The 27,951-nt window shown below is 48.3% G+C and overlaps 1 protein-coding gene across 2 annotated transcripts; it reads left to right on the top strand.

The window, feature by feature from the left end:
• Positions 1-207: 207 nt before the first annotated feature.
• Positions 208-27,260, top strand: FAXDC2 (fatty acid hydroxylase domain containing 2). Of its 2 annotated transcripts, XM_026510840.4 has the most exons (9): positions 208-543; positions 13,691-13,738; positions 15,727-15,818; positions 15,950-16,053; positions 19,446-19,567; positions 23,216-23,421; positions 23,907-24,012; positions 24,379-24,545; positions 25,331-27,260. In XM_026510840.4, the coding sequence occupies exons 1-9, from the start codon at positions 223-225 to the stop codon at positions 25,485-25,487; spliced, it is 1,323 nt and encodes a 440-aa protein (XP_026366625.4). In that variant the 5' UTR covers positions 208-222; the 3' UTR covers positions 25,488-27,260. The 2 variants fall into 2 exon arrangements, with proteins under 2 accessions (XP_026366625.4, XP_057168263.1); XM_057312280.1 differs by lacking the exon at positions 13,691-13,738.
• The last annotated feature ends 691 nt before the right edge of the window (positions 27,261-27,951 follow it).

Here is a 27,951-nt window from a genome sequence, read left to right as displayed (position 1 = left end):
GGGGCTTGAACGCAGGACCTAGAGATCAAGAGTTGCGGACTCCATCGAGCAGACCAGCCAGGTGTCCCATTTAAAAAAAAAAAAATTTTTTTTTTTGTAGTTATTTTTTGATAGCCACATCTTTTAATGCACCTGCCTCCTTGGGACAGCAACATCTTCTTAAGCTGAGGAAGATGTAGGAAGTTTTTAAAAAGAAGGAGGAAAAGCCCCGAGTTTAGCCACATGCGCTCCTTCAAGCTCCTACGTAAAGTGCGCATTTCCTCTTGGCTTTCCTTTAAGGAGATGTCCTTCGGCAAGAAGGGCGTTTTTTGTCTCCAATCCACGCAGACCCAAACTTTTTCTGTCGTCACGTGCCTGGCCCGAGCCAGTCGGCTGCTCTGTAACTCGATCACCGTGACCGGCCCCCCCAAGCCACCCAGGAGACGCGCGGCTGGGCAGCGGCGCGGCTACAGCAGCCGCCGAGGTAGGGGCCGAAGGAGAAGCGGAGGCCAGCCTGGGTGGCGGCGGGACGTCGGAGGAGCTGGCACACGGTCCACTGCAGAGGTGAGCGGGAGCTGCTGGGGAGGGAGCTGTTCGCCACCGTCTGGGAGCTTCCGAGTTGCCTTTAAAGAAAGGCAAAGTGCGTTCTTGTCCCCTCCACTCCCTCTCCGTCCTCCCCCGCGGACAGAACAGGTGTGATTTGCCTCTGAACAGTGTCCTGGGATGTCTTCTCGCTGCCGCGAGCCCCCTTCATGGCCCTTGCTGGTATCTGCAGGCTGTGCCTTTGTGCCATCCCCTCCTCTGTACCCTTATTTTTCTAGCAACTGACAATCAATCCTGTCAGATGGACAGGATTTGGCTTCACAACCCTGTGAATAAAGGAGAAACTCTCAAGTCAGAACTCGAAAGAGGAAAACCCAACAGCAAGTCTGTCGGGAAGCAAAGTACTTCTGTGACCTGCCAGGATCACCTGGAAGGCAGGTAGCCAGTGTTAACGGTCTTCAAACTGGGAAGTGCCGATATCAGCGTGGGAGTTAGAAATGGACAATCATCTCAAAGCTGTCTTGTTGCAACATACTATGATTTATCTAGAATTACTAGGAGTTTGGCAATTCCCAGGAAGAATTACCACAAAGCTTACCAGGCAAGAGGGTGCAGTCAATGTGCGTAGATGCGGGTGAACGATAGGGCTGGTAGTTTTCAGGTGCTCGTACAGGCCCTTGGGGCTCCAGGCAAGCAATACAGGATGCAGACTGGGGTTTGCTCCAGGTTCGTGTGCAATTCCAATTACGTGTCTCAGGCTGAGACATCAAGATTCTGAAATCAATTCGATAAAACAGAAATGCTCGGAACATCAGCCTCTGGCTTTAGAAAGGAAAGGCCTTGTAAGCACCAGGGAAAGGGGCAGGGACATTCAAAGCAAATGTTGGACACCTTCCTAGGGAAAACAAACAAACAAACCAATGCTTTTTATTCAGTTCCCCTTCTTTCGTTCATTCAGCAGACACTTTCTGAGTATCTGCTACATGACAGGCTTATGTCTAGAGCTGTGGATCTCACAGTAAACAGAGGCTGGCTCATTTTCACAGGCAGGCAACCAGGCGGGACAGTCAGTTCCTAAAGGGTACACATACCCTGCAGCAAAGGCAGCAAAGGGAACATTGGTAGAACAATCCAGAGTCTTCTGGGTTCAGAGTTTCACCTTTCTTTCAGGCATTTCATCTTCTTGAATGACAATCTTTTCATGCATAAAAGTCGCGCTTGTGTGCAGACCTTGGTCACAGCAGCTCCCCAAAAGCTTCCTCACCAGAGGCTTTAGGCTGTGCAACTGCATTTCAGGTCAGTGTCCTTAGCCCGGAGGCGGCCTGCCCAGCTTTTCCCAAGAATGTGAACATCAGAGAGCAGAGGCTGAAGTAATGGGAGTTCTTGTCCTCCTGTCAGTAGCCCTCTCCCAGGGTCATTTCCCACTTATGAAAGAGAATTTGTGCTCTTCCAAACACACGTGCAGAGCCCAGCGAAGTCTCAGGAAGCCTGGATTTTCCCAGAAACTGTGTGGAGTTTGGAATAAATCACTTATGCTAATTGAGGCCAATCTTCTTTGCTTATAAAATAGAACAGGTAGATTAGATGATCAATGAGGTCTTATTTGTCTTTTTTTTCTCCTCCGAAAGTAAATAATTCTAGTAATTTCACAAGATGTTTACAAATGCACTGTTTACAAAGAAACAGTACACAGTCATATAAAGATAATATATCTTATACCTATAAAATGGGAAGACTCATCAACTGCAGAATATTCAGGGACCGAGAATCTGAAAGAAAATCGGAAAGAGGGGCGCCTGGGTGGCTCAGGCTGTTAGACATCTGCCTTCGGCTCAGGTCATGACCCCAGGGTCCTGGGATCCAGTCCCATCAGGCTCCCTGCTCAGCGGGCAGCCTGCTTCTCCCTCTGCCTGCCTTTCTCCCTGTTTGTGCTCTTTCTCTCTCTCTATCTGACAAATAAATAAGACCTTAAAAAAAAAATCTGAAAGACTCAGGCGGCAGACAAAACTTAAACAGCCCCTACTCCTCCCCCCCTCCCCCCATTCCTCTGTTCTGTATTCAGATTCCGAGGTCATGAACATCAGCTCGAGCCTCACCGTATCATTTTCCTAGACTGGGGATAAAAAGTTTGCATAGTCAGAATCATCTGCTTTCAAAAGAACCATGCTTAAAAAGTATCTAATTTGGATAATCTCACAGTATATCAAATTCCCTTTAAAGGGGAACCAATTCATTGTTACAAAGTATTAGAATATTTACCTTTATTTCTCTTCCCTAAATGCATTCCCATCATAAATGAAATTTCATATTCTCCTCCTACATACTTTCTCACTTGAAAAATCAAAGCTATGGTATTACTTTATTAAATAGGGCAAGAAGCGTGTCCTATTCATCTTTGTATCCCCTATGGCTACCATTGTATCTGGCATAGTAAACATTTCTTGAAAAAATGATTAATATTTTAGAGAAAACGTGTTCTGTTTCCCCTCCGGTATTAAAACACGTGCACGCGCGCGCGCACACATGCAGCGTCTAATCCATTATTCATGCCTAATAGAGGCTGATCTCATTCCTTTGTGCTCCTTCACAATCCTGATGCCCACCCCGCATGCATCAGCATCAGCACATTCCACATTTTTTGCAGACTCAGGTGGTCTAATAAGCACTGAAATCAAGTTCTGCCATTAAATAGCTGTGTAATTTGAAGCTGAACAGTGAACCTTTCTATGTCCCCATGTCTTCCGACGGAAAACAGGAGCATCTGAATTGAAGGGCTCTGAGATCACATCTAGTGTTAGATGGGGAGACTTTAAAAGGTAAAGAAAAAGGTCAGAGAGAAAAAGCACAATAAAAATGTAATGATTTTGCACCTTAACATATTAAATATTAATAACTGTTGTTGATTTTGTTTGCCAAAATTTCTAACTTGAGCACTCCCATTGGCAATCGTTGTTAAGGAACTTCTGTGGTTGAAGACACGTGTGCTTGCCATGTTTGGGGGCTTTCCTAGAACCTTTCTGACAGACTCCATCCACTTAGAACTGAAAACATGTCTGCTGGCAGGTAGAGAGGCACAGAAGACAAGCTGCTTTGGCATAAAATATTCAGTGGAATATAGGGTTGTGTAGCTTAGAGGAGTCAGCCACCTAGATAAATATCTTGGGAGATAGTATGTGAGTGTATTAGCTTAGCATAAGAATAAATGTTAGGAAATGCTTCATTGCATCCACTGAAATCAGATGTGGACAGATACATGTGACTCCCACAGCCAGAGACGCCTTCCCACCACCAGAAGATAACAGTCACGTTTCCTTTGGCCAGAAGGTTTACCTGGAGCCGACAGTTCCCAGGTCCAACTTAGATATCAGCCCCTAATCCCTCAGCCCAGCGGCACTCAGTTTCCATCACATGGACACAGTGGGCATCAGCACTTTGCCTTTGGTTTTGTTTTGTTTTTTTTAAGATTGTATTTATTTGAGAGAGAGCGAGAGAGCATGCACATGCGTGGCGAGGGGGCAGAGGGAGAGGGAGAAGCAGACTCTCCAGTGAGTAGGGAGCCCGACGGGGGCTTGATCTCAGGAACCTGAGATCATGACCTGAGCCGAAGGCAGACGCTTCACTGACTGAGCCACCCAGGCGCCCCAGCACTCTGCCCTTGCAATCAAGCAGAGCTGCCTCCTTCCAGGGTCAAGGTCTCATGGTGCAGACAGTCATCCTAGTCTCTCTTAGTTTTTGTTTTTAACTTTAATATCTGGTTCTGTTTATTTATACTTTATAGCCAGTCTCCATCTCAAGAGTTTGAAATAGCTTCCAATAAAGGATATACACAATAGAACAGGTGCAAATAAGTAAAAACTGATCAGAAACCATCCAGCACTCAATAAAATGCCTTTCCTACTGTTTTGAGTTGTGATCTGTAGAGAAAAGAACCAGATGCTTTACTGCCATTGCTCTTCTTTGGGACCATGTAAAGTTGTTAGCCACCACCACCACCCCCCCAAAAAAGGAGAAGAAGAAACAGGGCACTGGTTCTTAATCAGAGTTACTTTTAATAACCAAATGAAAACTATGGAGGTTTCTATCCTGAAAAATGAACATGGAAAAATTAGCCTACAATTTCAGGGGAAACAAAGACTTCTCAAAGGAATTGAAATTATTCGGATTTAGAGAAATGGAAAGCTAATTAAAGACAGAGCTAATTACTCTACAAATCTTCAATAAAATATTTCCTACAAGTGGGCATTGAATTTTTTTAAAAAAATTTTTAGGGGCGCCTGGGTGGCACAGCGGTTAAGCGTCTGCCTTTGGCTCAGGGCGTGATCCCGGCATTCTGGGATCGAGTCCCACATCAGGCTCCTCCGCTATGAGCCTGCTTCTTCCTCTCCCACTCCCCTGCTGTGTTCCCTCTCTCGCTGGCTGTCTCTATCTCTGTCAAATAAATAAAATAAAATCTTAAAAAAAATTTTTAACAGTACTATAATTTTTGAATAGGTAAAATATACTCATAGTACAAAATTCAAAAGGCAGGAAACAGCATATAGTAAAAAGATAGACTTCCTTCTACCCTGTCTCCCAGCGGCCCAGTTCGCCTCACCAGAAGCTACCACTGTAAACAGTGTCTTAGATATTCTTCCAGCAATAGTCGAACATTCTGTATATTATCGTATGCGTACATAAACAGGACACACACACACACACACACACACACATGTTCCATACATTGGTTTTTTTCACTTAATACTTCTGGAGAGTTCACACAAAGTTGCCTTATTCCTTTACTGGCTGAAAAATGTTTCACTACTGGATGTACTATAATTTATTTAACCAATTGCTAACTTGCTTTCTAATCTTTAGCCATTAAAAACTGTCACATTGAACATCTTTATACATACATCATTTTTTATATAGGACTGTATGATAGGGAAAAAATCCCCCAAAGTGTAATTGAGCATTAAATTTAACTCTGAGCTTCCTGGCAGCCAAAGCAAAAAGGCAGGAACCAAAACGGATTGCCTAAACTATTTTTTTGCGTTTTACAAAGAAACATACCACTTCTTCCAAAAAGGAAAACTACACCAATTTCTTTATAGAATTTAGTATCTGTATCTTCATACAAAGTACATTGCTTCTTTTGGAGAATTAAATAATGGAGTAGGGAGTATCTTCAATGGTAGTTTTGATATTCATGTGGTAGATTCATACATCTATCTAGATTTTTTTAAAGTTTTTTTTTTAAGATTTTATTTATTTATTTGAGGAGAGAGAGTGAGTGAGAGAGAGCATGAAGCAGGGGGGAGGGAGAGGGAGAGGGAGAAGCAGACTCCCCTGCCAAGCAAGGAGCCAGATGCGGGGCTCAATCCCAGGACCCTGGGATTATGACCTGAGCTGAAGACAGACGCTTAACTGACTGAGCCAACCAGGTGCCCCTATTTTTTTTTAAGTTTTTATTTACATTCCAGTTAGTTAAAATAATAAATAAATAAGTAAATAAATAAATGCCGGTTAGTTAACATACAGTGTAATTAATATTAGTGTCAGGCGTACTGCGTAGTGATTCAGCACTTCTTACAGCACCGGTGCTCGTTACAACCCGTGCCCTCCTTCATCGCCATCACCTATTGCACCCATCTCCCCGCCCACCTCCCCTCTGGTAACCGTCAGTTTGTTCTTTACAGCTAAGGGTCTGTTTCTTGGTTTACCACCCCCTCTTTTTTTTCCCCTTCGCTCATTTGTTTTGTTTCTTAAATTCCATATATGAGTGAAATCATATGGCATTTGTCTGACTTATTTCACTTAGCATTATACTCTCTAGCTCCATCCACATTGTTGCAAATGACAACGTTTCATTCTTTTTTATGGCTAAATACTATTTCATTGGGTATATATGCCGTATATATACATATACATATATGTGTATATGTATATATACGGCATATATACTCCATGTATATATATTCCACACACACACCACACATCTTTATCAATTCATTAATCGATAGACACTTGGGCTGCTTCCATAATTTGCCTATTGTAAATAATGCTGCTGTAAACATTGGGGGGGCATGTATCCCTTTGAATTAGTGTTTTTGTATTCTTTGGGTAAATACCTAGTAGTGAGATTGCTGAATCAAAGGGTAGTTCTATTTTTTTAAAAAAGATTTTATTTATTTATTTGACACAGAGAGATAGCAAGAAAGGGAACACAAGCAGGGGGAGTGGGAGAGGAAGAAGCAGGCTCCCAGCAGAGGAGCCTGATGTGGGGCTCGATCCCATAACCCTGGGATCATGACCTGAGCTGAAGGCAGATGCTCAACGACTGAGCCACCCAAGTGCCCCGGGTAGTTCTATTTTTAACTTCTTGAGGAACTTCCACACTGTTTTCCACAATGGCTGCACCAGTTTGCATTTCCACCAACAGTGCAGGAGGGCTCCCCTTTCACCCTGTCCTCGCCAGCACCTGTTGTTTCTGTTGTTGATTTTTGCCGTTCTGACAGGTGTGAGGTAATATCTCATTGTAGTTCTGATTTGCATTTCCCTGATGATCAGTGATGTGGAGCGTCTTTTCATGTATGTGTTGGTCATCAGGAGTCTTCTTTGGAGAAGTGTCTATTCATGTCTTCTGCCCATTTTCAATTGGATTATTCATTTGAGGGGCATTGAGTTTGATAATTTCTTTATATACTTTGGATACTAACCCTTTATCCACTATGTCATTTGCAAATATCTTCTTCCATCCTGGAGGCCGCCTTTTAGTTTTGTTGATTGTGTCCTTGCTGTGCAGAAACTTCTTATTTTGATGTAGTCCCAGTAGTTTATTTTTGCTTTGGTTTCCCTGGCCTCAGGAGACCTATTTAGAAAAAAGTTGCTACAGCCAGTGTCTGAGAAATCACTGCCTGTGCTTTCTTCACGGGCTTTTATGGTTTCAGGTCTCAAACTTAGGTCTTTAATCCATTTTGAGTTTGTTTTTGTGCATGGCGTATGACAGTGGTCCAGTTTCATTCTTTTGCACATAACTGTCCAGTTTTCCCAACACCATTTGTTGACAAGACAGTCTTTCTCCCATTAGATATTCTTTCTTGCTTTGTTGAAGATTAATTGACCATATAATTGTGGGTTCATTTCTGGGTTTTCTATTCTGTTCCATAGATCTATGTGTCTGTTTTTGTGACATCTATCTTAATTTTTTAAAAGTATGATCTAGGGGCGCCTGGGTGGCTCAGTCGGTTGAGCATCTACCTGCCTTCGGCTCAGGTCATGATCCTGGGGTCTTGGGATTGAGCCCCATGTCAAGCTCCCTGCTTGTCGAGGAGTCTGCTTCTCCCTTCCCTCTGCCTCTCCCCTGCCCCCAACTTGTGCTCTCTCTCTCTTTTCCTTGCTCACTCTCTCTCAAATAAATAAAATCTTTAAAAAAAAAAAAAAGATTTAAAAAGTATGATCTAACTAAAACCCAGCATTCCTTGGATAAACTAAAATGAAATCTAGGAGGAAAATGTTCCGTTTTGAGGTTGGAGACCGTGTGTCTAGGCATGCAGAGAAAACCTGGGCATTGTCCTCCTCTAAAGATTTCTTGGCGAACGCATGGGTGGCTCACTCGGTTAAGCATCTGCCTTTGGCTCATGTCATGATCTCAGGGTCCTGGGACCGAGTCCCATTTCGCGCTCTCTGCTCAGCGGGGAGCCTGCTTCTCCCTCTCCTTCTGCCTGCTCCTCCCCGTTTGTGCTTTCTCTCTCTCTCTCTGACAAATAGATAAAATCCTTAAAAAAAAAAAAAAAAAGATTTCTTGGGTATGCTGGATCTCCTGCCCTGCTCATATTTTCTTAGCTCTGGCCTAGACCTCTAGCCTAGTACTTTCCATATAGATCTTGGAATGATGGGTTTATGTATCTAAACTGAGAGTTTCTCATTTATCCTTGCATCTCCAGGGTTCTTTGCACAAAGTAAGCTCTTCTAACTATTCCTGGAAGGAATGGATGAGCTTCTAGAGATCAGAGACCATGTTGCGTTAGCTTCGCGTGCTCTTGGCGAAGATAATGGTGACGCTAAGTGGAGAGAATGGTAGGACGAGAGTCTGGCTTGTAAGTGAAGTTCCCACAGTACAGCAGTCCTGGAAGCTTAACAAATAAACCCCAAATCCTTCTGTTTCCTTCCCCAGAAGGGATGGTTATCTCAACAGGGTCAATGGAGCCTTTCACACTTCCCACCAAGAACTGAGGACAGAAATCCAAGGTGATAGAAAAGTCCCACCTGTCTGCAGATGATCTGCAGACACTGAGATCCGCAAGTCTTTCTCAGCTTGCGGCGTTTCCTTTGACACTTAGTTGCTGATCATTAAGGCGCGTGACAGGCTGAGCCCCAAAGGTACTAGCACCACTACCTTCCTCATGCTAAAGCGCCGTGCTTGCCAGAACTCCAGGCAGCACACTCCCAGGTTGACACCGACCCTGGCTTGTCCAAGAATCCTATCCCCGTGGAAAGGGTGACTTCTCCAAATGGGCCCTATCCACATGGAGGGTGTGGAGCAAACTTGGAGTTGGGCCAACAGGAACTGCTCAAGACACTCAGATGGGGAAAAATGTTATTTAAGGGAGAGTTTTTGGAAGTCCTTTTAAACCCAGATTTTTAAGTAACATGTGCTGTCTGAGATGGGGTGCAGGGGTGTCTGCTGCAGGTTGGGGCTGAGACTTGCCGTCCTGGAGTGCCTGCTCCGCTATCCCTCTGGAAGCCTGGGGTGGTAAGGAATAGGACTACGGCGCACCCACTAGCACCCAAGCAAGCAAAGGACTCCTGGCTGCCATCCTGGGTCAGACAAGAGTGAATGCTGGTGGCTTTGCTCCAATCCATTGCTCCTCTTCCATTGCTTTCCATGAGAACTCACTGTGAGGCAGAAGTCCACACCTACGGGCCTGCTAACAGGTTCCCCTTCTGTCATTTGGAACAGAGGGAGCTGGAAGAAGGAGCAGGGGTGGCAAGGTAGCTGGCCTCGAGTGGGGAGGGGTGGGGGGGAGGCAAAGAGTGGCTGAAATTCTTTCTCCTGCCACCATGTGGGGATTGGGCTGACACCACAGTAAGCCCTCTGGTGTCTTTCCTTAAATCCCTGTGTCTCCCTGACTGGGTATCAGATGTCCCAGTGTTCCTCCCTGACAGCTTTTCGTCTGAGCTGACCGCATCCCTCCTGCGTAATGCCATCCCAGCTCGCAAATCACCTCCTTCTGCTGTGCTCACTCCTCAAACCCTGGAAGGCACTTCATACGTCACTGTTGTCTTTCTTCAGCCTAAGTAGTCTACAAGAAATGCGGGTCAAAGAGACACAGTATTTCCTAAGGTCACAGCTGGTAAACGTGCACCTCGAATAATATGGTTGTATTATGTACAATCAAACACAAAACAAGAAAATATCCTTAGAGATACTGAAAGCCGGGCTCTGATCCCGGCTGTGCCATCTACAAACTCTGAGAGGTCGCCTGCCTCCTTTATCTAGGCTCCTTCATCCTCGCCCCAGGGCAGGACCAGACCATCTGGAATGCTCCTCTTCAGCCAGCTTAGGACACTCTTCAATAGGGAAAATCCTCAGTGCTGGTGAGGATATAAGATTAGAACCCTCATACACTGCTTTTGGAAATGTAAAATGGCGCAACCATTTCACTTTCCCGAAAAGGTTCAATGTCGTTACCGTATGACCCAGCACTCCCACCCCTAGGCACATATCCTGGAGAAATAAAAACATCTCCAGGCAAAAGCTTGTGCGTGAATGTTTACCGCAGCATTGCGATAGCTGCAGAATGGCAACAGCCCAAATGTCCATCAACAGATGAATGGATAAACGAAATATGATATATCCATGTAACAGAATGTCACTTGGCAATAAAAAAATGAAGTACCCATCCATGCTACAGCATGGACCAACCTTGAAAACACTCTCGGTGAAAGAAGCCGCTCACAAAGGGCCACACAGGGTATGATTCCATTTATCGGAAATGTCCAGAATAGGCAAATTCATAGAGACAGAAAGTGTGTTACTGGTTGCCTAGGGCTAGAGGTGGGGGGAGGGGTGGAAGAAGAAAGGGATTGGAAATTGATGAGTAAAGGGTGCAGGGTTTCCCTTTGGGGTAATGAAAATGTCCTAACATTAATTGTGGTGATGAATGCACTACTCTATGAATATATTAAAAGCTGAATGTATACTTTTTAAAAAGATTTTATTTATTTATTTGACAGAGAGAGAGTGCGTGTGCACAAGCAGGGGGAGAGGAAGGCAGAGGAAGAGGGAGAAGCAGGCTCCCTGCTGAGCGGGGAGCCTAGTTCAGGGCTGGATCCCAGGACCCTGAGATCATGACCCAAGGGGAAGGCAGACAGACGCTCAACCAACTGAGCCACCCAGGCGCCCCGAATGTACACTTTCAATGGGTAAATCATATGGTATGTGAATTGTGTATCAATAAAGACATTTTTTAAAAGATATTATGTATTTGTCAGAGAGAAAGAGCACAAGCCAGGACAGCAGTAGGTAGAGGGAGAAGCAGGCTCCCTACTGAACAAGGAGCCAGATGTGGGATTTGATCCCAGGACCCTGGGATCATAACCTAGCCTAAGGCAGACGCCTAACCATCTGAGCCACCTAGGCGCCCCCTCATTGTAGCTTTTATTCATATTTCTCTTATCATAGGGGAGGTTCAGCATCTGTTCAGTTCAAAGTCCATTTATATTGATTTCTTTTTCTCATATACTAAATTCATATATATGTCTGTTTCTGGACTTTCTCGTCTGGTATATGTGTCTGCCTATTCAATGCGCTAGCACGACACTTGTAATTATTAAAGCTTTACAGTAAGACAGGTAGTGGGATACTGTACAAAGTCCAGCTGGCTGGGAACTCAGGGCAAGTGCGAGCCCCAACCACCCAACTACCAAATCCAGCCGCTGTCCCAGGCTGCCTCTTTCCCAGAAAAACTATGGCATTGTCTCAAATATGGAGAAACGCTTTAAGTTTTTTGTAAAAACACTTAATAGGAATGCCAGGAAGCTACTGGAAAAGGCCAAGATTAAAAAGGGCACACAGAAGTTGCAAGAACGCATACCAAAGACACAAACCATCAGAAAAACCAAGCAATTAAAAACAACAACATGCAATTAATTTCTAGAGAATAAGGGCTAAGGTTGATGCCACAGCAGCCTGGGACCAAACTGCAATGACAACAAGCAAAGGCCAATCTGTGGCAGGTGTCGTCTGATCTATGGGTGCCACACTGAGGAGTATGAACGTGGACAAAGGATTTCTGCCCTGAAGGATAAATATTGTAGATATTTTGAGAAAGGATGAGAGAGAGATCACCCACATTCGCGTAACTTTTATTACAGTATTTTGTTTTAACTGTTCTATCTTACTGTTGTTATTAATCTCTTATTGTGCCTAACTTATAAATTAAACTTTCTTATAGGTATATATGTGTAGGAAAGAACATAGGCTGTAAAGTTCAGTGCTACCCGCAGTTTCAGGCACCCACTGGGGGTCTTGGGATGTATCTCCCATAATTAGGAGGGGACTACTGCCTCCAAAAATAGTGAGGATTCTACCTTTTCCTTCCCAGTTCTTTGCCTTTGCTTATTTCCTCTTGTCTAATTGTGTGGACGAAGGCCCCATTGAATGTTACAAGTAGTGGTGATGGTGAGCGTAGCTCTCTTGTTCAGGACTTGCACAGGCTTGTGCTACCTTAAAGTCTAGCCCCAGCTCCAAGCCCAGGCCCTCTCTGCCCCCATCCTGAGGCTTTTCCTGCCTTATCTTCTCAGTTGCTGGACTTCATCTTCTGTTGCTGGGCTTGGTTCCAACTGGACCATGAGCAACTTGAAGGCCGTGTCCTTGCCGTGGATTTCCCTGTGTGCCTTGTGGTATCCACCCAAGACCAGGGCCTGGTACAGAGTAGATCCCAATGGGTCATGCTTGCTTGACTAAATCAGGTGGATTGGATTGCATGATGTTGGTGATATCTCCCCCAGTGGGTAGACTGAGGGAAGTACTGTCCTGTAGCAATGCAAACTTCTAGCTTCCATTTTCTGCCAAGAAGAGGGGATGGGAGTGAGGACTGGGTGAGAAGACATTTGCCAGGGCAGCCCTGTGCCCCATACCCCTCAGGTGATGGCCATTCCCTTTACTAACCCACAGCCCAGAGCTTGCGTAGCGGGGGTTGACAGTGAAGTCCCTCAGGACCGCGTCAGGAACAAGTCTAACAGGCACTTTCCTCGGCTCTACCCTAGGAGATTCTGATTTTGAGCGTAGCCTGGAAATCTGAGTTTCGGCCAACCCCCAGGTGACTCCGACGTAGGGATTCCCGAGGTGCCTCTGGGGAGACACTGGCCCAACGAACCAGACCCTGTGCTTGATCCTCCACTCACTGTGCATGTGCTGCGCACCTACTGTGCGGGGCGCAAGGACACGCGCGCCAGAGAGCCTGTCCCCACGGCCCTTACAGCCTCCCAGCAGAGGTCGCGCAAGTGGGAGGCCCTCTTGTTATGCTCATCTGACAGCGAAGGAAACCGAGGCTCAGAGAGGACATTTTGACCAAGGTCATAAAACTAGTGAGGGATACACACGATTACCATAGGACCTTGAGAAAGGGGTCGGCTTTCCAGACTCACTGTCTTCATGATTCCTGCGTATAAATACACCCCTGGCTTGAGTCCTGTGGCACAGTTTACAAAACGCTTCTCGTTCAGTTAGCGCGACAAATACAGCGCCGGGTGTGGTAAGCTGACGCCGCAGAGCTCGCGCGAGCCGTCTGGGCAAGTCAGGGGCCGCGTCCTGGCTTCGCTCCTGGTGCCTTGGGGCTCTAGGCCGTCGCGGTTAGGGGACGGGGAAGTGTGGCGGGACGACATCTTCTGGAGGAGGCCGGGAGCCAACTCTTCCGGAGGGGTTCGTCGCAGCTCGGCTCTAGAGAGCCGTTTCCGCGCAGCCGGAGCCCCCGCTGCCGACTTTCTGCTCCGTGTTACCTGTGCCCACACCGGTCCCAGCTCCGGAGGCCGAGCCCAGACGGGCTGTCCGACCCCCCAGGTGACGTTAAGGAGTCGCCAGCATTAAAAATCCCAGCCAGCCACTCCCCTTGACTGTCTTCAGCCTCCACTTGCTTGGTTGCCCCTGAGCACGACAGCGTGACTCACGGGTGCTTTCTCATTCCAGATGAAGGGAGAAGCTGGAAGCGCGCAACGTCCTGGGAAGCCGAAGCAGGTAAATGCCGGCACCGCACCCGCCCAGCTAGTGAGCACGCAGCCATTGACTCCGTCCACGGCGGCACGCGCTGCGGATTGAGGTCGCCCCCAGGGTGTAGGGCTAGCCGACACATTGGTCGTGTGCTCATCTCAGCAGCTGAGCGAAGACCCCTGGACTCCGGGCTGCCGTGGAATCAAGCCCGTTGCTCCCGCGCGGGCGCAGGACGGCATGGGAGGAGCTGAGAAGCCTGAGAGCTGTTCTCCCATTGTCTCTGGGCCCCTAAGAATGCCCCATCCTGCAGGCCTTTGAAACCACCCCTTTCTATAACGGCTCCAGAGACGGGAGAAGCCCCCTGGGGGCTGGAATCTGGGCTGGGAACCAGCTCTTGACCCCAGCTGACTTCTGCACGGTGCTCTTGTACTTCACAGAGACCTCTGGCCTGTTTATAGTCCTTTCACTTGGGCTGCCAGAGAGGGAGAAAACACAATCCCTGGGGAAAAAAATCAAATCAAATTAAAAAAGCTAATCCTGTACGTGAAACTGAGGTTTTTAATTTGATTTCTATTGATCTGATTATACTCAAATGAAAAATTCCTAGCGAGTCTGGAAAAGTTCATGAAAAGGGTCCTCTGAATACTAAAAAAGGAATAACTGCAAAGCCCAAGTTGAACGTCTAGCAAGCTTGGGGGTGACCTTTCAATGGCCTGCTTAAAAGAGCAAGTTCCTCTGACCGGTCCGGCCCATCCAGCCCTCGAGGAGAGACGGAAGAGTTCGTTTCCAGAGCTCAGGACCCGGAGGAACACTAGTGCTTCAAAAACCTTTCACAGGCCACGGAAAATAACTTCGTTCATGTTGGTCTTTCGATCAAGAATGGGATGGGGTAAGCTGAAAAGAAACAACCCAGGGCAGATTCAGGTTGCTCTGAACGGGTAGGTCAACACAGCCTGCTCCTTCAGGGCTCCAAAGTCTGGATTCAATTGTAGCGTCCTAGTCAGCTTCCCTACCCCCAGCACCCCCTGAGCGCGGGTACATGGTCCGATTCACTAACTGCAGAGGAACGTCAGGCACACGTCTCTAGGGACCACCACAGCCAGTTCTCTCCCGGGGAAGGCTATAAGCGGACGCCATCTGGGCTTAGAAATAGATGAGGGAAGGGACATTTGTCATTTCTGTCCCCGGGACAGTGGAAGTTGGTGACACACCTGGCAGCTTTTTCCTTCTCCGAATCTGGCACCTTGCTCAAGCATCAGGCTTGCAATGATCTCTGCTAGCGACTGTTGGCGGGGACTAGGCAAGGGACCTCCCGGGGATTGCCAGGGGTCTGTTCTTTGCCCCTGGAACTGCCCATTATCCTGTGCAGCCGGCAGCCCAGGCTCATCTCACTAGAAGATGGGATTATTAAAAGTCAGAACGTGTGTTCATTCATTCTTTTCTTCACAAGCAAGAGGGTGATGGGGAAGGGGAAGGAGACCTGGCCCATGGACAGATGCTGCAGATCTTTCAGTGATGGCTGTCTCAGCCTTGCCTGCCCGCTGGAATTAGTTGGGGAGCTTTAAAAAAAACCAGAGAGACCCAGTTCCCACCCTGGAGACTCTTATGTAATCAGGTGGGGAAGGAGCCTGGGCACCGGGATTTTTTAAAAGCTCCCAGGCGATTCCAATGCGCAGAGAATGGGCATCTCTCTTCCACAAGAGGACGAGTGATGAAGCCCCACTGCTGGGGAAGGCTCACCTGTCCTTCTCAGGGAGACAGAATTGCTTGCTGGTTTCTCTGGAGTCAGGTTTATTCTCTTCCCTCCCCCAACCTTGAACTCTTATTTTCATAAACACACCCAAGAGCTCTTGATAAGGAAGAGCCTCCCATGAAGGCTGGGAAAAGGTCAGCAGATGTGCAATGCTGACGTGGTTGAGATCCTGATCCCACATCTTTCCTGCCAGGACTTGGTACGAGCTGCCTGTGTCAGCAGGAGGCTTGCTGGGGCCTGACCCTTTCTCGCCCTCCTCTAGGAGGGACACATCTGGGGCTCCATGAGAAGGACGGCTTTCATCCTGGGCTCTGGCCTTCTCTTGCTTGTGGCCTTCTGGAACTCAGTCACTTGGTGAGTCTGTGCAGCCAGCTCTCATGCAGGACCTGGGGGCCATGTGCTGGTGGTCTGGAGGCGGAGCATGGGGTAAGGAGCTATCCACCCACCAGGCTTCACCCAGAAACCTGAATGATTTTTCTTCCAAGGCATCTTCAGAGATTCTGGGGCGCTTCTGGCTATTTTTGGCAAGCTCAGTGGGAGAGGCTGCTGTCGACATTCGAAGGGAAGGAGTGGACCCTCTACATTATAGGTGAGGTTCCCAGACCAGGAGTGCTCAGGGTTCGGGTACACGATCATAGCTTAATTCTCTATCTCTGGTTTTCTTCTCTACTTTGAGATTTCTCAGCTCCTTATTCCAAGCAAGGAAGACTTAAAAGTTTAAAACAGTGGTAATCCCAAAGAGTACTAATCATAGGAAATTTGAAATGGATGCCTAAGGATATCTAAGAAAAGAACCTGAGACTCCCCTCCCCCCAAAATAGAAAAATTAAACAAAACAAAACAAAAATCCCATGAAAATGAATGCATGTTTAGAGTAATAATCCTGCTTCTGGATGTCTGGTCCACAGAGAGCTGCTCTATCTCCCGTGAGACTGTGTCCTCGTCCCTGGTGTAATCTAGCTCTTGGGGCTTGACAGCAAGTGGTCACTTAATAAATATTTACTGATGTTGTGAATGACTCCCAACAAGCCAAAGAAAATGTGATGGGAGAAAAAGGCATTTCTACATAGTATTTATGACAACATTATCTACAGTAGTGAGATGTCCTCAATCACAGGTTCATTCACTCAAAGAATACTATTAATGTTACTCTGTGCCAAATTTTTATGGAGGATATAGAGATATTTCAGATGAAGTGTTTACCTCATTTAAAAAACTACGTCACTGGGGCGCCTGGGTGGCTCAGGCAGTTAAGCGTCCAGTTCTTGATTTTGGCTCAGGTCAGGGTCTCAGGGTCCCAAGATGGAGCCCTGCTTCAGGCTCGGCTCTCAGTGGGGAGTCTGCTTGGGATTCTCTGCCTCTCCTCCCTCTGCTCCTCCCCCTGCTACCTCTGCCTCCCACGCATGCACTCTCTCTCAAAATAAATAAATCTTTTAAAAAATAATAATTAAAAAACTATGTCACAGTCTAGAGGGGAGATAAAAAAAAAAAAGTGCCAGTTGTCACAAAGCAAAAGTACGAATAAAATGTCCCTGACAATTGTTTTCAGCTGGAAGAACTCTGAAAACAGGCTAAACATTAAATATGACAGGTTCAATGCTAGTTGTCATTGAAGAGTCATTGAAAAGAACAACACAGATTGCAAACATATATGGGGAAAGTGGTGGGAAAGCATTTGATATATTTCTGTTACAATGATGGGAAAACTGCCTTTCACCCCAATGATAAGCAAATACAAAGGAGATTAAATATTTGTAATTTTAAGTGTTACAGCGGAAAAAAGTTCAAGATCTTCTCTTGTTGGGGATTGTATTCTTTATTCCACAAGGACCCTTTGGATCTACAAGGAGGCGCTACCTTGATGGATTGATTGCCCACTAGGCAACCACCAACCTAACATTTTTTTTTCCCAAAATAAGAAAACATACAATTTCTGAGAATAAAAGTAAATCCATGTTCATTGTTAAAAATTAACACCAGACAATTCAAATAAGCATAAAGTGAAAATCACCCATTATCGTATCCAAGAAATAACCACAGTTAATATATTAGTATAGATTGTATATATATATACATATAAATATATATATATGTATATATATATATAAATTGTATATATAAATTAGTATAAATATAGAAAAGTCTATATGGGATATATGGTTGAATTTATAAGATATCAACTATTTTTTTAACTATTCTTTTTTCATTGAATAGATTGTGGACATCTTTCCATGTCAGGTAGTATAAACTGACGTACTGTTTTAAGCTGCCCTGTCGAGTCCGTTGTATAGAGATACTCTAATCCATTCCCTATCAATGGACACTCAGGCTCCTTAAGTGTTCTATTGTGATTTTTTTTTAACGCGGTAATGGATATATATGTGTATGGACATGTGTGGCCTTTTTCTTTTTTTTTTTTTTCTTTTTTTCCCTCTTTTTGTTGCTTTTTTTTTTCTTCAGATACTGCCAAAGTGCTCCCTAAGAGATTGAGTTAATCCTATTTCCCCACAGTGCTGGCCGAGTATTTTTCAGGTCCCAGCTGGCACAGGTACTGGGATTTCTGGTGGGAGCAGGAAGGGTATGGGAGGAGCAGAGCAGAGACACATTAAGTAAAATGCCCTGCCCCTTGGGGTGTTTAGAAGGAGGAGGCAAAACATGGACAGAGTTAATAGTGCAAGACTTAGGTAACATTGTATTGTCATTTGAATAACTGCCAGTCGGGCAGGACAAAGTGCTTGTTTGTTCAGTCAGAGATCAGAGATTCTTGGGACGACTTCACAGGGAAGTGGGATGAGGAGCAAAAAAAGCCGTATCTGAATTTTTGAAGTATGGATCAGCATTTTCTAAAGTATCCTGCGGCACATCAGTGCTGTGGGATGTGAATGGGTGGGGTGTCCATACAATTTATCATCCAAAGAGGGACATTTGAGAGAGTAAGTGAGGTGTTAATAATTATGCTAGACTGGGGCACCTGGGTGGCTCAGCCGTTAAGCGTCTGCCTTCAGCTCAGGGCATGATCCCAGGGTCCTGGGATCGAGCCCTGCATTGGGCTCCCTGCTTGGCGGGAAGCCTGCTTCGCCCTCTCCCACTCCCCCTGCTTGTGTTCCCTCTCTCTGTCAAATAAATAAATAAAATCTTTAAAAATAATAATAATAATTATGCTAGACTGCCTGCTGTCCATTGAAACTGTCCTGGGCAAACAGGGATGCATGGCCATCCTATCCTTAGATGTTCTGAGAAAACAGAGTACCTGGGTTAAAAAAAAAAAAAAAAAAAAAAAGACCAGGAAAGGCTGAACTTAACAAAGTCAAATGGGTTTCTCTGCTGCAGGAATTCTTAAAGCTGTTAGCAGGCTAGCCTGGACCCTGGCCCTCCAAGAAAGCAGGATATGAATACTGTTTCACCAAGCAGCACCTTGAGAGAGGAGTTTTCCACTTTGGGAACTGCTGGCTAGATGCCTGAAGTCCCACTGCTCAGCTAATAGGGTCATAGCGATTAGGTTCCTGACTGACTCCCAGTCCAGTGCTTATTGGGAACCCTATCCTACCAAGCACCTCCTCTGCTTCTCCCTTCCTTGGGAATTCATAAAGTGTTCAATGGGCACAGACTCCCAGATGTCAACCTAAAATTATTTGTAGTTTATTTATTCATTATGGTATTCTATGATTAATTATAAATATTCTTTATTTCTATTTAACAAATCTTTGTGGGTTTTTTTGGTATTCAACCACCTAGAAGATTGTGGTCTCCATTTTACAGCTAAGAACATAGAGACACTCCTTAAGTGACCTGGCCAAGTTCCCCCAGCTAGTTGGCCACCCCAGGACTCAAGGTAGGCCCTCTGGCCTGGAGCACCAAGACTTCCCTGGCAGGGACGGTCGACCACGCAGCCTTAGTCGCCCTTCAGCTCCTGTCCAGTTAATACGCGAGCTGCGAGCCCCTGAAGTCCCCTGATTGTTTCCTTCTGCTCCCCAACCTTAGGTGCTACCCAGGTACCCAGTCTGCTCTTCTGGAGCTTCAACGGGCTTCTACTGGTGGTTGACACAACCGGAAAACCTCACTTCATCTCCCGCTACCGAATTCAGGTTGGCAAGAATGAACCAGTAAGTGTGGCCGTGGCTTCTCCTGGGCAAAACACAGAAGGCAAGAGCAGAAACCACACTCACAGTGCTTGCTGTGGCCCCAGGACAGAGCATGGCCGCTGGGAGCCATTATTGTGTACGAGGGTCCCCAGTGAGAAGGTTGGAGAGAGGAAATCATCTGCCCCAGATCTCTCAGCAGGCAGGACACATGCTCTGGTCTTCTCATCCCCAAGCCTGGGCTGGAGTCAGCATTTTGGGAACCATTGTGCCCTGAGCCCAGTCACCCACTTGGTGTTCTGACAACCTGCAAGAGCCTTTTCTTACGCAAGAAGTTCATTCTTACCTGATTCTTTCCCCAGCTCCACACAAAACACATTCTGGCTCCTTTCCCAGAGAAGACAATCATCTTTTAATCATCCGCCCAGGTGCCTAGGTGGCTCATCTCAGTATCGGGGCATTCGGCCCCCGCCCAGCACTCCAGAAAGCAGAATGGGTGAAAAATAATGCCCTTGACCCAGGCTTTCGGAATCGTCCCTTCTTGAACCAGAGCTGCCAGCCAGGCTCATGGCCCCGCTCACCTGAGACCGTAACCACCAGCCAGCTAGAGGGCTTCCTCCAGGTCGAGCTTGGCAGGCACAGACTGGGGCCACCGTCAAAGCCAGTGCCTGGCTGTTGCGAGCCCTTCATCTGTCAAACAGTGGCGGTCTCCTGACAGGCACCGTGAAGTAAACGATCAAGGCCAGGTACTGTCTTAACCTTCATGGTTCAGATGAGGAGACGGGCTCTGAAGTGTGACCTGGGCAGATGACTCATGCTCAAGCTCTCTGACCCCGGGGCTCGTGCTCTCACCCACGAGGCCGCATCGGCTCTCGTGGATCACCTACCATGACAACGTTCATCGTGACAGACTACGACGGTTGGAGAGCCACGCAGGGAAGGTCTGCTTGCGTGTCGCAGAAGCTGAGGTTCGGAAAGGAGCAGGGACTAGCTCAAGGTCAGAGTGTCACTAGGAAGCAGAGCCAGGGCTCCTCTCATCGGACTCCAGGTCCGGGGCTCCTGCGGTGTGGGCCCTGCCCTGGTTGCTCTCCCGCTCTCCTGGATAGCCAGTTCGCACCTTCTCCTCCCTCCTCACATCCCCAACACCTCCTTGCCTGACCTCCGGGACGACAGCCTTGCTTCCTCCTTCACTTAGGAAACAGGGGCCAGCAGAAGAGAGACCCCCCAGACTCTCTCCGCATCAGCCTGTGAGCCGTACCTGCAGCCAGGCTCCTTGAAAGAGCTGTCTGTACGGTATCCAGCTCCTCTCTGTCCACTCTCTTTTCTCCCAACAGTTTGTAGTTATGAAAAATCGTAAACATAGATACAGAAGTTGAAAAAAAGAGTACAATGATCACTCATTCACACTGCCCAGATTCGCCACTTTTAAACGTTTCACAGTATTTGCATTATCTAGATGTAAAAATACAAACACATATGCATCTATAATTTTTAGCTTGACCATTTGAAAGTAAGTTCCAGACATTACAAACCTCACCCTCAGTCCTTCAGCTGGTATCTCCCCAATAACCACAAACCCATCATCTCACCTCTTCTGTGAACTTCCTCTGGTCTGGCCTTCGCCCCCACTGCTCCACCCCAGCTGCTCTCGAAGGCTCCTCTCGTTAGCCCTGGCGGGGGTCTTCGCAGCTGCTGGTCCCGCATTCCTGCTCTGTGTTCTCCTACCTGGCCTCTCCACTTCTGCCGTCTCAGTGGCCGCTCTTTCACGGTCTTCCTTCCAGTCTCTCCTCTTCTCCCCCGTCTCTTAATGCTAAGCATCCTGGGGTTCAGGCCTTGCTCCCCACCTCTGTCTTCACTCCCTCACTTCTCTCTCCCAGTGTCGGGATCTATATGCCGACAGCTTACAGAGTTCCGTCTCTAGCCCAGAACTCTCTTCTGAAATCCAGGGTCAGATTGCCAAAGGCCTCTTTGACATCTCCCATGCGACATGCGACATGTCCCCAAGAGAACTTCTGATCATCCGCTCGAAGACTGCCACCCACAACCCCCCCAGTCTGAGTTCACAGCAGGGCCGCCCTCCACTGCCTGCGCCTGTCTGAGCGGTCATCCGCTCCCGTCTATAGGGCTGCAGGTCCCACTGGTCTCCCTGTCTGTTCTTGCTCCTCCACAGTCTGTGGTCCACACAGTGGCCGGAGTCATCCTGTAAGAGTTTGTCACTTCTCTGCTCACCATGACCCCCCATTTCCCTTGGAGCAAAAGCCAGTCTTCCCAATGACCCACAGGGCCCTCTGTCTCTCGCTCCTCCCCACTGTTTGGCCTCACCACCTCCTTCTCACACTCCTCTCCTGTCAAGGTTGCCTGCAGTGTGCAGAGAGCCTTTTCACCAGCGGTGCCCTTCGCCTGAAGACTCCCTCCCTGCAGGTATCTCTTCCCTCGCCTTCCTCATCTCTTTGTTCACATCTTACCGTCTCCGCAAAGCTCACCCTGACCATTCTATTTAAGCTTATTGGTGCCAGGAATAGAAGCGCAGTGAGGGAAGGAATCTTTGTTTTGCTCATTGCTTGTTTCCCAGCACATAGGACACTGCCTGCAACGTCGAGGGCGCTCGAGAATTATCAGCTGAGTAACCGAAGGAGTAAACACGTGTGACACCCTCGGTCAAGGGTTCCGGAAGGGGTGTATGGCTCTTCTACAGGCGGCCTCAAACCAGGCTGGCCAGAGCCGGCTTCACCATGGGATGGACCTGAAAGCTTAGAGACTTCGTTCATGCAGTGGCTGAAAAAGCTGGAGGAGGAGCAAGGCCTGAAGGCCGAGGACCCCTCAGAATTTGGCCTTACCTCGCAGCCAGAACCCCTCCAGCTCACAGAGGCAACTCAGGGAGAAAGCCCTTCTGACCAGTCCCAAACCAGTCCATCAGGACCCAGGAAGTGACCTGTGGTCTGGGGCTATGCCAGCGAGTCCCTGTGCTCTGAGGAAGGGAAGGGTCAGGTACCGATTCTCGGGCAAATGCTGGCTCTGGTACTGAGGCTCAGCGGGTTTGAGGTCTGGGGCCCGCTCTGCGAGGAAAACCTGGACAGACTGCTCAGGCAGCCCCATCCTGGCAGCCGCACTGTGAAAACCAGGGAGACCAAGTCACAGCAAGTCCAGTCAAGCCCTGGATAGGCCGCTCTCTGGCTCACCTTCTCTTCACTCAGGGCCTCGTCCAGGGAGGCTGGGCCACACGAGGAGGCAGGTAACCTTGATCCCTGCACCTGATCGTGGTCAAGCCTCTGTGGATGAGGAGGGGCTCAAGGGCTGAGGAAGGATATCAACCTGAGAGTTGATGGGCTTCTTCAAGCACCCTGGAAGCACCCTACAGTGCCTGTCAGGAAAATGTCTGGGCCTGGCCAGAGAAATGGGGAGAACAGTGGTGACAGCCGCAGGAAGAAGGCAGGCTCAGGCCGACTGAAAGCTGCTGAGAAGGGAGTTTCCAAAAGCAGGGGTATTGCCAGATGGTTCCACCCCAGGGCTTGGGCAGCAGTCAGGGGCTGCTGGCTATGGCCAAACGTCACACCTAGCACCCACCCCAGAGTGAGGGCCTCCTGTGAGCGGGTCACAGTGAAGCCATTTCTAGAAGGGAAAGACCTACTTCTCACACTCTTGTCCCTCTCCCTCCTTCCTTACCTCGGGCAGATGGATGCCGAGAAACTACGCCAGTCAATCCGCACAGTTCTCTTCAACCAGTGGGTGATCTCTCTGCCCATGCTGGTCTTCCTCTATCCCATCCTCAAGCTGTGGGGAGACCCCTGCCGCCGAGAGCTACCCACCTTCCACTGGTTCCTCCTGGAGCTGGCTATCTTCACTCTGATTGAGGAAGTCCTGTTCTACTACTCACACCGGTGAGCAGGTCCCGGCCCAAGCACAGCTGCCTCCCCACTCTCCTAAGGCTCACTTTTAAGGGAGGAAACCGAGGCCTCAACCACCGCCACCTGGCCTCTACTTAGTTAACATGGACACAACTGTTTGTTCCACAACTGACAACTTGAGGCAACTGAGAAGTGTCCAAGGAAGAGCCTTCTGAATTCATGCGCGTAGTGGGGCCGTTTCCCATTCGTTTCCTTATTATATCCTTTGTGGGCACCATCCCCACCATCCCCACAGCTAGTACAACTGAGGTAGAGAGAGGCAAAGGAACCCACCCCCAAATTATGCAGCCTAACAGGTGGGGTTAGAACTCGGAGGCAGGTCTGTCCGAGTGCCGATCCAATGTGCTTGAGACTTCACACTAGGTGGCCCTCCTAGCTCCTACCTTTGGTTTCTCGTGGCCTGGTGAGAAAGGGAAAAGGGAGATGGGCAGATTATTAACTATTAATTCTTTTTCCAGGCTCCTTCACCACCCAACATTCTACAGAAAAATCCACAAGAAACACCATGAGTGGACAGCTCCCATTGGCGTGATCTCTCTCTACGCCCACCCTATCGAGCACGTGGTCTGTAGAGCTCTCCTCTCTCCAGAGGCAAAGGGCAGAGGGCCCCAACCACCTTCCCTAAGGCCTCCCGCAGAGAATTAGACCATCGTGGCCCCTTCACCCTGCTTCCCATTCAGCAGCTACCATTTGTTGTTGACCTAGTCTATGCTGGGCTTTGCAAGATGCCCAACATAAGTTATCTCCAACAGTAAGTTGTCCCAAAGTTATAAAGCTGAATGGCCAGCAAATCAAGGTCCAGAAACCCTTTCAGCCTCTCCAGATCTGAGTCAAGGAAGTCTTCCTGGAACCACCGTGGGGCAGAGTGGACCCCCTTTGGGTCCCCTCCATCTCTCTAGGGCCCACCTTCAAACAGCCCTCCCCTTGCAGGTCTCCAACATGCTGCCGGTGATGGTGGGTCCCATAGTAATGGGCTCCCACTTGTCCTCCATCACCATGTGGTTCTCCTTGGCCCTCATCATCACCACCATTTCCCACTGTGGCTACCACCTACCTTTCCTGCCTTCACCTGAATTCCATGACTACCACCATCTCAAGTAAGACCTCCTTTCCCACTGTGGGTCCTTGGGCAACAGCCTTCACCTTCCCTCCTGGAGCTTCCAGGAGCAGACACGACGCCCGTGTCTCAGTTTCAGTGTGCTGGTGCTAGTGGAGGGAGTGGTCTGGAGGTTGGGAGAATAATGACCATGCTGACCCAGATCACCTTGCTCTTTTCCTTCTTCCTGACACTGGGTCTTCTGGCACCTGTGGGTTTTTAACCTTTACTTAGGTCCTGGGCCCTTTGAGTATCTATTGTAAGCTCTGAACACTGCCAGAACAACGCATGTACACATAAAAATACCGCATGCAGTTCAAGGGGAGTTGTTCTCTTTGGAAGCCTCCAGACTTTTGCAAGTGTGGTCTATGAACCTCCAGCACCACAATCACCTGATACCTTGATAAAATGCAGGTTCTTGGGTTCCACGCCACATATGCTAAATCAAAGTGTGTGGGGCAGCAGGACTTGAAAACTGCATTTTAGTCACTGTTCTAGGGGATTCTGATGGAGGCGGTCCCTGAACCTACCTGAACAAGCCAAGCTCTGCCACAGGTTCTGACTTGGGTGCGTTGGACTCACATAGCTTTTCAAAGGACAATCACAGGTTTCCAGTCCGGAGTGGGATACAGGAGCCCAGCAATGTGTACAACTCCCTGGGATATTCTTTTGGAGGTGGTCAGCATGGTTGGGGATGGGTTTGGGGTAGGAGGGCTTAGAAATGTGAGGCTGGCACGAATGAAAAGAACAGCACACCAGCTTCCCGCACCTTCCTCTCTCCTCCAGGTTCAACCAGTGCTATGGGGTACTGGGGGTGCTGGACCACCTCCATGGGACTGACACGGTGTTCAAGCAGACCAAGGCCTACGAAAGACACATCCTCCTGCTGGGCTTCACTCCACTGTCTGAGAGCATCCCGGATGCCCCGAAGAAGACGGAGTGAGAGAGGGCCCAAGGGCCATCCTGGCTGTCCCCCTCAGTGGACTGTTAAGGTGGCCAGAGGCATTCTGATTGCACCTAACTTGTTCCTTCAGCCATGCACTCTCTAATGACGTCACCACTGGGGCAGGGGGTTAGATCAGCTTCCTAGAAAAGCAGGGCCAAGGATGGGGCCAGGGCTCCCCCAGCTGCCTCTGTTGTTCCTCAAAAGGACCAGGAGTTGGCTTAAGGAAGGAGGGAAAACAGCTCCCCAGAATGGAGGCCAGAGAGAAGAAACCACTTTTAAGAGCAGTCCTGGTGAGTGCCCCTGGTCCTTCGCTGTGGAAGGGGAGAGATGACCCCAGATGATCTTTTTATGGCCTAGACAAGACACAGAGTACAAAGGTGGCAGCGAGATAGGAAGTTACTGCCGACTCCAGGCAGAGCTCCTCCTGGTACCAGGGGGTGAGGGAACCAGAAGGTATTGCTTTGCCCCTTCCTGTCCCCAAAAACTTTTCTCATACCCTACTCTGGCCAGGGCTAGGACGCCCTCATTGCCAAAACACACACACACAGAGTCAGCTAACAAAGGCCCCATTTCAACTCTGCGCCACTGCAAACAGACATCCTCCCTCTATGAAAAGAAAAATGCCAATCACAGAGAGCTCCTCCCTGGATTAAAACTGAGTTATCAGAGAGGTGCACACCAAACCCCAAAGCCTACCCTGAGCCATACACGGAAACATGGAAACCAAAGGCCAAACCCTGTTAACCTGCTAAGCTGGAGGCCCTTTTATCCACAGAGGGAAGGGTCAGAGTTCCTGACCTTTGGGGACACCCAACTGAGGAGGCTAGAACCCTCTTCCTCTGGTGAGAAGGCAAGAAAAACATGGCTGACCAAAGGGCAAAACTCTCATTTTTCCCAAATGATTAACCAGTTGTCTCAACACCATTTATTTCAAATGAAACTTTGTCAGAAACCTTATTATCTAAAACAAAACTAAAGAGCTGCTTGGGTTGCTGCAGTCCCCGGCCATCTTTCCACAGCAGCCAGACATTGTCAGGAACCCCGCAGCTCCCAAGAACAATTTGAAGACCATCATTATCAGTTACTAAATTCTTGTTATATATTTGGGTCTGTTCCTGAACTTTCAGCTGTCAGGAAAACCATCGTTTTATAAAATACCTTCATATTGTATAGGGCCAAGTCTCCAAGCAGATCTAAGACCCCTTCCTTCCTGTCAGCCCTACAACTCCAGACCTGCCCAGTACACCAACTAGGCACTTACCAGACAGTGTCCTCCTTGGCCTTCCAAACCCTACCTGCCCCCTCTGGCCCTGGTGGGCCTGGCCCTGTCCCCAGGATACCCATGCCCTGAGCTTAAAGTAGAGCTTCTGGTGCACCAATGGTCTAAACTGTCACAGCTGGCAGCCCGCACCCACAACCCGTTCTTACACGTCAACGCTCGGGAAATAGCCCATCCTCAGTACGCTTAAAAGGGTAGGGAATGAGGAGTGTGGAGAAAGAGGAAGAACGGATGCCTTTTTTCCCATGAGGTCTTTAGACTTTGAGGTAACGCAGATGGACAAGAGGCTGTCAGTTTCTCATCCCTTTTGGCAGCCAGGTGGTGGGGCTCGGACAGGGGCCCAGCCCTATTCTCTTCATCAAACAGAATGGCCCTGAGGTTGGCGAACAGAGTGAGGCTTAAGAAAAGGCTGAGGTTTCCAAATTCCTGACAGACCTTGTGAAGGTGAAAGGGGAAGGCATGGAAAATAAACTAGTCTCTCTTTAATTCCAGTGGGTGCTTCCGTGTTTTCTCTCCACAATGCTGACTAGTTCCAACGCTCCTTATCACGTGGCATCTGGGAGCCATTAGCAGTGCAATTAAACCATCAGTGGCCGCGCTCATGAACATCCCTACCAGGCTTCCTGTCCCCAAATCTGTCTGCAGAAGCCCTGGTTACTACCTCCTAAACTCTCCTTCAGCCTCCAGAGGCCACTGGTGGTCCTACAGCACCTGCCCATCTGATGAATGGTGGAATTCTCTGGAAAAACATTTCTGATGGGATGCTCAAGGGCCAGGCATGCGAGAGTTGTCAGATTAATGAGTAAGGAAGACCATATGCCTCGCTTCTAGTTTTGTTATTCTACATGTAGGCCAGACTGGCCTTCCGAATGTTACTACTGCTGGCGCCTGGCCTCATGGGTCAGGGAAAAGCCACCAACAGCCCAGGGGCCAGTCATGGGTGGGGTGGGGTATTGTCATTATTCCAGCCTTTCCTAGCTTCAATCTTCAGGGCTCCCTGGCTGACCTGGACTCCTCTAAGGCCACAGTGCCGAACCATTAGGCCTCTACACCCGAGCGGGGAAGTCTGTTCGGTGAGGGGCTGTGCTGGCCGTCCATGAGGCATCACAGCAACCTTCCCGGCTGTCTCCTTGTAAGATGCCAGGCCACAGCCAGAGGCCGGACATGCTGGGAGCCGGGCAA

Source organism: Ursus arctos, unplaced genomic scaffold (genome assembly GCF_023065955.2).
Source record: "Ursus arctos isolate Adak ecotype North America unplaced genomic scaffold, UrsArc2.0 scaffold_15, whole genome shotgun sequence".
Taxonomy (NCBI): Eukaryota; Metazoa; Chordata; class Mammalia; order Carnivora; family Ursidae; genus Ursus; species Ursus arctos.
This window is presented reverse-complemented; position numbering and strand designations above follow the sequence as displayed.

Coding starts and splice junctions, on each gene's coding strand:
- FAXDC2 (XM_026510840.4), top strand. CDS start 223: ATGCGCTCCTTCAAGCTCCTACGTAAAGTGCGCATTTCCTCTTGGCTT. Junction 13,739..15,726: donor GTCCTGGGAAGCCGAAGCAG/GTAAATGCCGGC, acceptor GCCCTCCTCTAG/GAGGGACACATCTGGGGCTC. Junction 16,054..19,445: donor GTGGACCCTCTACATTATAG/GTGAGGTTCCCA, acceptor CCCCAACCTTAG/GTGCTACCCAGGTACCCAGT.